Source organism: Protomyctophum parallelum, assembly GCF_964188405.1.
Source record: "Protomyctophum parallelum genome assembly, chromosome: 9".
Classification (NCBI taxonomy): Eukaryota; Metazoa; Chordata; class Actinopteri; order Myctophiformes; family Myctophidae; genus Protomyctophum; species Protomyctophum parallelum.
Window position 1 is genome coordinate 20,766,716 of NC_139706.1, and position 11,224 is coordinate 20,777,939.

Below are 11,224 nucleotides of genomic sequence, written 5' to 3' on the forward strand. Positions count from 1 at the left end.
ATCTTGGAAATGAGGGGATATTGCAGCTTACACTTACTTACTTACTTACACATTTCTGAAACAAGGTGTTTTTACGGGGGGGGGGGGGGGGGAGTTGTTAGCCCCATGCCCAACGCCCAACCTCGAGTTCCAGGTGCTGCGTTTCGTCGAGCCTCTCTACCATGAGACCTGAACCTGCCAGCCACTATAGCCCTCAGAGTCACGGAGGCACACAAGCCTGCCCACCACGACATGGTAGCAACACGCGGGAAGAAGGGACATTGCAGCAGCAGGGTGTTTGTTTTTTAAATTGAAGGAACCTGTCCTTTTTAATGTAGTGCAATTAGTTTGAGCACCTTAATTAAAGCAGCACTATGTAACTTTCCTTTTCCACCCCGGGGTTATAGTGCTGCTTTTGCTTGAGTATTTACAATTTACAATACTTGAGGCAAATATTGAGTAGAAAAGTACAAAATGTGAGTATTTTTCCACCACTGGTCTTCCTGTTCTCCTAGGTCAAAGCCCAGTCCAGTAGCAGCAGCCAGCAGCATGTCTTTGGCCATCCAGGTTGTGGGTCTGGTTCTGGGCGTGCTGTCCTGGTGCCTCCAGTCCAGCTGCACCAGCTCTCAGGTGTGGAAGGTCCGGAGCCACGCGGAGTCGGTGACCACCAGCCAGTGGCAGTTCGAGGGGCTGTGGATGAGCTGCGCCGCCACCTCCATGGGCGCCATTCAGTGCAACAAATACAAGACCATCCTAGGACTACCAGGTGAGATTGCCAAACAGTGCATGCCATGATGTAGATGTGCTTCCCACTACATGGTCAAACTGTTTGTTTGACCCCGCAAAAACTCGGTTGTGTATCTCAAAGAATATGGTTATTGGCAGAATTGCGGAAAGTTTAGAATATTTGTCGGCCGCGTTTAAAAACAATTTACTGCATTGGTGGTTGTCGCACTGCAATACTTCACCATATGTTGTGCTATGACGGGAAAAAAAAGTATAAAACAATATAGCTGCAAGCAGTGATAAGACGGGGCCAAGCAATAGCAAAAATCACACCAGTGTGTACTGAGCAGTGCAGGCTGCTCAACAACACTGCTGGCTGGAGGCATACAGTTATAGTAGTGCTCAGTGTGCATGGCTCAGTGTGCATGGCCCTTTTAGGCTGCTCAATAATGCCACTTTAGGTCACCCAGCGGTATTGCAGCTGTTCGTACCCCAAACAGACCACAAACAAGTATTGTGTGTATTGCATATTATAGTATTTTTCTTATTGCTGCATTCCTTGGCCCCTCTTATCGCTGCTTGCAGCTATATTTCTTTACAAATTTCTTCACGTACAAAGTGACAGATGTGCTCCGCATGAGTCAAGACACATGTGTAAACAAGTTCCATGGCTTTTGGCCAGGCATGAGTTATGCCTGTTCAAAGTACAAACTTCTCTTCAACTGGGATTTCAGTTATTGGTCTATAGATTGTATGTAGAACGTTTCATGCAGATAGCTAAAAATATACAGGCAGACCCTGGTCAAATCTGATCAAAGTGACAGATGTGTTCCCCATGAGTCAAAGCATTATGTGGAAACAAGTGCAATGGGTTTTGGCTGAATGAGGCTTCAAAGGTTTAATTTTCAAACGATTGCTATAGAGCCCCCCCCCCCTTTGGCCATTGGAGTAAGACTGGTTTCAACACTAGGCATGACCCTCAGTACTGTAAAGTTTCATAAACATGTGACTTTGCATGTATTAGGGGCAGAAGAATAATTTTCATAAATCTTACATTATCATTGGCTCATACAACCTTCATTTCTTCACTTAAAATATATATCCATGTAGAACTTTTTGTGCGTTTTTATTAAAGATCCCGGGAGGAGATCGATTTGAACTGTTTTTCATATAATTCTAAATAGTGTGACACTACAGTACAGGAGGTTGCCTACTCGGCATAGGCACCGGGGAGGGAGGGTGATCACTGCTGACACGCTGGCTGAAGTGCGAGAGAGAGGATTTTTATTTTAAAAGGTAATATATATGTATAGTCAATTGTATTAAGTCCCCTCACATCTGTATGCAAATTACATCAAGCACATTGATTCATTCAAACTCTGATTGAGTCCAGGAGATATGGGTGGGAGTCTAATGGTCATTACATGGGGAAAGAAAAGTATTTCAAAGGAAGAAGAAATCAAAATAAAGTTGTTATATACACTTATATATGAGAAATCTAAATCTGTTGGAAATATTTCATTTTGATGTGGTGTCATAATTAAATTGAATGTTGTTATGCCACACTGACTATCAAGAAAATGGCAACATGGCACAGCATGACCATTCCTGTAGTATAAGTAGAGCATTAATTTACAAAAAGTTAAAATATGGAGATATTAGAGGTCTCTGCCTCGTCAGTTACGTTCCACCACTGACATCTGACAGACACACCTGTGCAAATTGACATTGTTCGACAACGGTTTGTGTTTTGTGTGACATCTCGGCTCTCAGTCACCTATAAGGTCCCGGAAGGGTCCTCGAAGGCTGCCTACTCTTCCTCCGAGGACAGTGACATGTTGGGTGGTAAACCAGCCAGATATATCTAAAATTATAAACAGAGCAAAACCTGCGAAACGCACAGTTTATCCACGGCCATTATTGAGACATTATACCGTAATTAATCATATAATCCCGTTCAGTAGCTAGAACAAGGGAACTCGTCGTGGAAGATGTCGGTGGTGGGAATCGACCTGGGCTACCAGCGCTCATACGTGGCCATAGCGCGTTCTGGAGGGATCGAGACGGTCATCAATGACGTCAGCGAGCGCAGCACGCCTTCCTTCGTGGCCTTCGGACTGCGCAGCCGCACCATCGGGGTGTCCGCCAAGAGCCAGATCTCCTCGGGCAGCAACTGCAGGAACACTGCGCAGGGCTTCAAGCAGCTGCACGGCCGGCCGTTCTCTGACCCCCACGTCCAGCGGGCCAAGTCGGGCCTGGCCTATGAGCTGGTGCAGATGCCCTCGGGCTCCACCGGCCTCAAGGTGGTGTACATGGGCAAGGACACAGTGTTCAGCGTGGAGCAGGTCAGCGGCATGCTGCTGTCCAAGCTGAAGGAGACGGCGGAGAGCGCGCTTGGCAAGCCTGTGGCCGACTGCGTCATCTCGGTGCCGGGATACTTCACCGACGCCGAGAGGCGCTCCGTCATGGACGCGGCCCAGATCGCAGGCCTCAACTGCCTGAGGCTCATGAACGAGACGACCGCAGTGGCCCTGGTGTACGGCTTCTACAAGCAGGACCTCCCGAAAGCCGAGGAGAAGCCCCGCACAGTGGTGTTTGTGGACCTGGGGCACTCGGGCTACCAGGTGTCGGCATGCGCCTTCAACGCCGGGAGGCTCCGGATCCTCGCCACGGCCTTCGACTCGGAGCTCGGTGGGAAGGCCTTCGACGACGTCCTGGTGAGCCACTTCTGCCAGGAGTTCGGTAACAGGTACAAGCTGGACGTGCGGTCAAACCCGCGGGCACTGGCGCGCCTCGCCCAGGAGTGTGAGAAGCTGAAGCACCAGATGAGCACCACGTCGTCCGACCTGCAGCTCAACATTGAGTGCTTCATGAACGACGTAGACGTGTCAGCAAAGCTCAACCGGAGCCAGTTTGAGGAGATGTGCGCCACCCTGCTGGCCAGGGTGGACGGCCCACTGCGCAGCGTGGTGGAACAGGCCAAGCTGCAGACGGAGGACGTTTACGCGGTGGAGATCGTGGGCGGTGCCTCCCGGATACCGGCCGTGAGGGATCGCATCAGCAAGTTCTTTGGCACGGAGCGCGTGAGCGCCACGCTCAACGCCGACGAGGCCGTGGCCCGGGGCTGCGCCATGCAGTGCGCCATCCTGTCGCCCGCCGTCCGCGTCCGGGACTTCTCCATCGCCGACGTCGTGCCGTACCCCATCTCCCTGCGCTGGAACTCGTCGGTCGGAGAGACAGAGCTGGAGGTGTTCCCCAAAAACCACGCCGCGCCCTTCTCCAGGGTCATCACCTTCTACCGGAGGGAGCCCTTCTCGGTGGAGGCGTACTACAACCAGCCTAAGGAGCTGCCTTACCCCACGGCCACCATCGGCCAGTTCCTTATCCAGAACGTGTCGCCCCCCGAGGCGTCCGGGGAGATCTCCAAGGTCAAGGTGAAGGTGCGCGTCACGGGCCACGGTGTGTTCAGCGTGACGAGCGCCTCACTGGACAGGGTCCTCAAGGTCTCGGAGGGCGAGGAGCCCTTCGAGGCAGAGCAAGCCATGAAGGATGGGGAAGAGATTTGCACGGACCAGCCGGAGGACAACAGGACGACGACGGTGCAGTGCGACAACGTCGAAGAGAACAAGCCGGAGACCTCGGAGGACGCGGAGGAGACGCCGGCGGAGGAGGACGGGGTCACGGTCAAGCAGCAGGAGAAGGCAAACCAGTCGCCGCTGCAGGCCAAGAAGCCCAAGGTGAAGACCAAGACGATGGAACTGCCCGTGGAGAGCACGCTGCACTGGCAGCTGGACGGCCAGACGCTCAACCTGTTCGTGGAGGACGAGGCCAAGATGATCATGCAGGACAAGCTGGAGAAGGAGAAGAAGGACGCCAAGAACAACGTGGAGGAGTACATCTACGAGATGAGGCACGAGGTGCATGGCGTGCTGGAGAAGTTTGTGGGCGCGGCCGACAGAGACGCGCTGGTGCAGACGCTGGAGGCCGCCGAGACGTGGCTGTACGAGGACGGCGAGGACCAGCCCAAGACCGCCTACGTCGATAAGCTGGCCGAGCTGAGGAAGCTGGGCCGGCCCGTCCGGGATAGGCACGCAGAAGCCGAGGGGAGAACGAAGGCGTTCGAGGAGCTCCGCAGGCAGGTCCAGCGCTACACGGCTGTCGTCGAGGCGTACAGGGCAAAGGCGGACCCGCGCCACGAGCACCTGGACGAGGTGGAGGTGGGCCGGGCGGAGCAGCTGCTGAAGGAGGCCATGGCGTGGCTCAACGGCAAGATGAGCCAGCAGAGCAAGCAGGACCTGTCGCTGGCACCCGTTGTCAAGGTCCAGGAGATACAGGCCTTCACCAGGGATCTCCACGCCTCATGTGTCCCCATGCTGCTCAAGGCCAAGCCCAAGCCCAAGGCGGAGCCTCTTCCCAAGGAAGAGAAGATGGAGGAGAGCAACGGGCCAGTCAGCGATGATCAGGAGGGGACAGAGGCCAGGCCCGGAAGCCTGGAAGATCTGGAAGACCAGACCACAGAGGAGGAGATGGATACACAATAATGCATAATGGAAATATAGCTCTGTCTCAGCATGCTGTTCCTCTCCAGTTTTTCTTTGTCTTTTTATTTCTTGGTGACGAACATGTTTGTTTATGCACAGGTGTGTGTGTGTGTGTGTGTGTGTGTGTGTGGAGAAGAAGTAGAAGGAGAAGAAAAAAACAGACAAATACAATAAAGGACCAAAAGTCTCTTTGCGCTTGGTCCCTTACAAAAACAGACACATACTATAAGGGCCCAAAGTCCCTTCGGGCTTGGCCCCTTTAAAAAACATCAAATGAAACATAAAAAAAAGTGTGTGCAATTCCAATGGGGAAGCTGTGTTGTTTTTTTCACCCATGAATGAATGGCCGATTCGGGCCACACCCCTAAATATCCGTCTGTGTGAAGGGTCAAGGGTGTTTATGGGGGTTGTGGGAGTGGGGCGGAGTTGGGCGTAGAGGGTGCGGGGGGATTATGCTGGGAGAGGCCTGGGCCAGTGTGGGATTCATGTAGGATGGTCTTGTGAATGGTTAGCAGGAGGAAGAGTAAGGGATAATGCGGTTCTGAGAGGTAAGGTGTAGTAGATAGGCCATGTAGTGATTTATAGGCTAACAGGAAGACCTTAAAGTCAGGGGAGCCCGAGACACAGACGACCTGAGTGACATGATCAGGTACCCTCAAAGTATTCTGGCAGCAATCGGGGTAAGCAAGTTGGTCACATGGGCTATAGCACATTAGTCCCAAAGACACAAGTGAACAAAAACACGTTTGGGTGAGAGGACGGAGGGATCGATTCTTTTCTCCCTGGCCTGAGCTGTCAGTCCTCCCCCGCTGTCAAGTCCAAGTGTGGACATTGTAGGGAACGGTGAGCGGCCCGTACTTCGGCCCCAGCCAACCCGCATCGTCGGCGTCATTTGTAGCATTAGCGGAGACAGCCAACCAACATCAGAGACCAATTCCCCACAGGATCATCAGTCTGACATCTATCAATTTGCCACAGGCAGAAACGCTGTCAGTGTCAATTTGGCAGTTAACCCTGTTTCCTTTCTCCACCTCATAGAATACAGAATACAACATACCAAATAATATACCAATATGACTGGCTGTAACACATGGCCTGAGTCAAACTAGTCAAACCTATAGTTGTGGTTAAATGTGAACGCAAGGGGATGGCAATTCCAATCCTCCAGCACCCCAAATGCCCCTGGCTGTACAGTTTCTCCCAACTAGTAGCACATGCAGGCAAGCAGCACTGCGACTCTGTATACCTCACAGAATAAAGATCTTTGTGATCTCAAAACCTTGGCTTGCATGTCGTCTGTCCTACAATTGAGTCTGTTACAATAACATTCTAAAGACTAAAGCTGGCATAAACTCAGCCGGTTACTTAGGAACGGCAGTGAAGCAGGGCTGAGGGACGAACATGGCCAGTGTGTGTGTCAATTTATATTGTAGGTCCTGCACTGTATAGGTCACCAGCCAACACTTCCTGTGTCCTCATGATTATGATGACGCCTTCAGAGGAGGCGCGTTCGTTTTATGAGCCCTGAACAAAGAGTAAAGTTCCCCTACACCTGAAACTAGGTGTACTAACACAGAGTAGTAGTGCAGTATAAAACAAACGAGGTGGGGGAAGTATCGAAATGCTGTTACTGCTGGAGACGGAGAGAGAGTGAGAGAGAGAGAGAGTGGGAGAGAGAGAGAGAGAGAAAAGAAAGAAACTGTAGAAAGCGCTGAATGGTTTACTTTCCACACCAGGGCAGTGTCAGATAGAGAACACGTTAAGAGAGAGAGGTACCGTATCCTTGTAAGAGGAGACAGACAGACAGACAGACAGACAGACAGACAGAAGTATCTGTATACTATCCAATGACGACGTCGCTGGAGTTAACAGGCTTTCTGTTGGGCGTGGGGAGCTGGTTGCTAACGGGAATGAGCCTGACCAATGAGTACTGGAAGAAGTCTTCTGTGTCGGGCAGCGTCATCATCTCCATTCGACAGTTCCAGAACCTATGGCGGTCCTGCGCCGAAGACAGCACTGGTGTAAAGAACTGCCGCGACTTTGAATCACTGCTGGCCTTACCCGGTATGTGACTTAACCATTATGGTTGAGTGGAGCCCCTTTCCTGTTTCCTGTTATTGTGGGGAAAGCTTTCGCAGGACAATAGCATCTTGTCGATCTGCTATTTGCCTGCGAAAGCTTTCCCCACTATGGATGTTGGAGGTTTAAGTGGTTAATGGATATTGTTTAGAAATCCACACACCAGTATTGCTGCTCCCATATGAAATTTTGCTGTTGAAACGTTTTTGATAGTATATCTGGGATGTGCATGTCTTTTACGATGATAAGAGCGCCCCTCACTTCACACGGGTGTGATTTTTAAGTGGTGCAACCTCTCCAAGGAACAGCTTTGTCCGTGTTCATGTATGTGACGTTCACCTATGTGTGAGCATCATATAATGAGTACCAGTAGGGGCGCTGTTTCCTGCTAATGAGAGAGAGAGAGAGAGGAGAGGGGGGGGGGGGGAGAGGGGAGGGAGTTGCACCACTCGGTTCACACAGGTGTGATTTTATATAATTATATGGATATTACTTAAAATGAGAAAAGTTCTGATAATGCGGCTGTACGGGTATAGCATCACAGCCATCACAGTAAATACATCATAAGTGGAGGAATTTGCTACATTAGTTGTACTGTAGGTCTATATTGGCCCATAAATGTACATTGTAAATGCCTAGCATTCAAACGCTTTTCTTTGTTCTCTGTAAAGCACATTGAATTACCTTGTTGTTGAATTATGCTATACAAGTGTCTTGCCTAAAGCCTCACTAAGGGATACTGCTAGGAAATATGCAGGTTTATAATGGCTATATGTATTTATATACTTATAATATACAAGGACATTGAGGAAGAGGGTTTATTTACTTAACAAGTAAATTGTATAAGTACAAACAGTTAGTATGCAGTGAAATGTACACTGTACAGTACCTACCTACACAGCCATGAAAGAAGTGTGTGAAGGTGTGTGACCTCTGACCTCTATCTTCCTCCTCTCTGTCATACACATTCATTGCAATTTACAATTTTCAATTTAGGCATTTAGCAGACGCTCTTAATCCAGAGCGACTTACATTAAGCAGGAACAAAAAGCATGGGAATACATCACAAAAAAGCTATTTGTAAGCTAAGAAAGTGGAAACAGTGGAATATCTATATTATGAGACTATACATATAAACTATATATCTATACTACTATGCTATACATATGTACTATGGCGTGCTATGACTATATACAATGCAATTATAGTGCTGTCTACATAACATGCTATAAGTCTATCAAATGCTACAGAAATGCTATCTAAGGGGGTAGGATAAGTGCTATGGGCCATGATGGAGTCTGAAAAGGTGGGTTTTCAGACTACTGCGGAAGATTGGGAGTGATGCTGCAGTTCTGACTGCAAGGACATCCAGATTTGTGTCATTTAGAATTCCGAACTTTTACTTGTAACAGGGTATTTACTTGCTCAAGCAGAGTGCGTGAGTACTGCGATTGGCTGGGTATGTCGGTGTTGTCCTTATGTCCTTATGTCGGTGGTTCCTTTTTGGCTGTTGATGGTGACATAACTAAGGTATGTTTCATGGTTGGTATAAGGTCAATAACGGGTCTAAAGGATTTAGAACAGCAGTTGTAATAGACATTAGTTAGTAGCAGTACAAGTAGCAAGTAGGCCATGTATGGCCGCCGCCTACTTGTGTGCAAGGCAAAAGTCGGCACCTCGACAGAGTGCATTTCTAGTTCTACATTGCAGTATTGATACTTTTTTACTTTTAAGTAAAAATTGTTAATACTTCTTCCACCACTGGATGTCCTGATCAAATGACCCAATATGTACACTAGAAATATCATCGATGGGGAATCCAAGCTAATACAAACGGGATATCTATTCCTCAAAAGTTGCATTCAGATAATGGAAGCCATCATTCTCACGATAAAAAGTCTCTAATCGACCTCATTGCATATGGGTCGAAAGGTTATTTCTCTGCAATAGAGTGCACAAGATCAGTGTGCAGACTGCCTTCTTTTTAGATGTTGTTTTGTGTGTCCCGTGCAGGTCACATCCAGGCCTGCAGAGCTCTGATGATCCTGTCTCTCCTGGTGGGTCTGGCGTCCATCGTGGTCTCGGCTCTCGGACTCAAATGTACGAAGATTGGCAGAACATCGGACGTCGCCAAGGGCAAGATAGCCCTCACTGGAGGCGTGCTGTTTATCCTGTCAGGTGAAGACAACTAAGCAGCACTGTGCGATCATATCGTTTAAAATGCAGGCGGTGCTTTGTTGTAGGAACATAGATACAGTTATGGTATATTGCTCGTGCGTGCGTGCGTGCGTGCGTGTGTGCGTGCGTGCGTGCGTGCGTGCGTGCGTGCGACGGTGCGTGCGTGCGTGCGTGCATGCGTGCGTGCGTCAATTTCCAAGTAAACCATAGACCAACCAACCAAAAGTTACATGCTGATATTTCTGTTGACAATTTGTTTTTTGTTTTTTTACAACAGGTCTGTGCACCTTGATAGCAGTGTCGTGGTACGCAGCTCGAGTTGTCGAGGAATTCTATGATCCCTTCTATGGAGGAGTCAAGTAAGTATTTGGTTAAAATTAAACTCAATCTACTTTATATTATACTTTTTCAGTACATATAATACATTTCAGTAAGACTTCTTTGTTGATATATGTTCAAAGAAATGTGACAAAGTTGTTCCTCATGAGGAGACACATATATGTAGGCTATTGAAGTTGTATTGCTGACGGTCAAATGGTATGACTGTAATTGAAGATTTCAAAAAATAGGAATTAAAATAATTCCAAAAAGGTAGTGCAGTACTTAGTTTAGACAGTTTTTGGTTTAGACTAGTCATTGGTTAGACCAGTCATTAGTCCTACATCTACAACCTATCTCAAACCCTCACCCTAAACCTAACCTCCCACGGGGCAGCACACCTAGACCTAACCTTAACCCATGTCTAACCAATGACTAGTCTAAACTAAGTATGCACCCCAAATAAACGGTGGACAAAGTACTCACATTTCCATTCCTTTATTGGCACACTGCACCAAAAAGGAACGCTTACCGCGTTTCGGCTATGCAGCCTTCATCAGAGCATTCACATTAAAGGTATATTCAGTGATTTCACTCAAAAAACCTTAGGTTTCGTTTTTGGCTGTGGGACCCAGCCTTTCGTCCAATCAGGATAGAGAGTCAAAAACGAAACCTAAGGTTTTTTGACCCCCAGGGGTTAACTGGGGACAGGGAGGAACTCCTTATATGGCCAGCACACTCTATAGTAGGGAGGATTATCACAACAAAACAAAAAAATAAGTGATATTTGAATTAAGTGAAATCACTGAATATACCTTTAAGTGAATTCAAGTCAATTTATACACAAGGGTCATGCAGAGTTCAATTGTAATTGAAGATTGTGTGTGTGTGTGTGTGTGTGTGTGTGTGTGTGTGTGTGTGTGTGTGTGTGTGTGTGTGTGTGTGTGTGTGTGTGTGTGTGTGTGTGTGTGTGCGTGCGTGCGTGCGTTTTTGAGGTTTGAGTTGGGAACAGGTCTGTATCTGGGCTGGGGAGCGTCTAGTCTGGCCATGCTGGGTGGTTCCATGCTGTGTTGCTCCTGTAAGAGAGACCCTCCAGCACCCCCAGCAGGGTAATGAACACTGACATCACTCTTTTCAACTTCATGAAGAACTAATCTACAGGCTACAGTTTGTTTCAGTTCGTTTTACGTATAAGTGACACGTTTAAAAGCAAGAACAAATGGTACCACGAAAAGAAAAATAAATGTGTATGTATTTATATAATCTGTTATTTGTGTTGTTTCCTGTCTCAGGAACTTCTCGTACAACTACAACACCACCGACCACAAGATCTACAGAGCAGCTCCAAGGTCAGAGACCGGCAGCTCCAAGGCTTACGTTTAAAACTTCATTGTGTCTCATTC

At 48.3% G+C, this 11,224-nt stretch overlaps 2 protein-coding genes across 2 annotated transcripts; both read left to right on the top strand.

The window, feature by feature from the left end:
• Nucleotides 1-528: 528 nt before the first annotated feature.
• On the top strand, nucleotides 529-11,224 carry LOC310864257 (claudin-1-like; the record flags this gene model as incomplete). Its single annotated transcript, XM_083772878.1, has 5 exons — nucleotides 529-745; nucleotides 9,339-9,503; nucleotides 9,781-9,862; nucleotides 10,817-10,930; nucleotides 11,114-11,224. The coding sequence occupies 5 exons, from the start codon at nucleotides 529-531 to the stop codon at nucleotides 11,202-11,204; spliced, it is 669 nt and encodes a 222-aa protein (XP_083629004.1). The 3' UTR covers nucleotides 11,205-11,224.
• LOC310863913 (heat shock 70 kDa protein 4-like) lies at nucleotides 2,697-5,246 on the top strand (the record flags this gene model as incomplete). The annotated part of the gene is made up of 1 exon (XM_083772441.1): nucleotides 2,697-5,246. The coding sequence occupies one exon, from the start codon at nucleotides 2,697-2,699 to the stop codon at nucleotides 5,244-5,246; it is 2,550 nt and encodes an 849-aa protein (XP_083628567.1).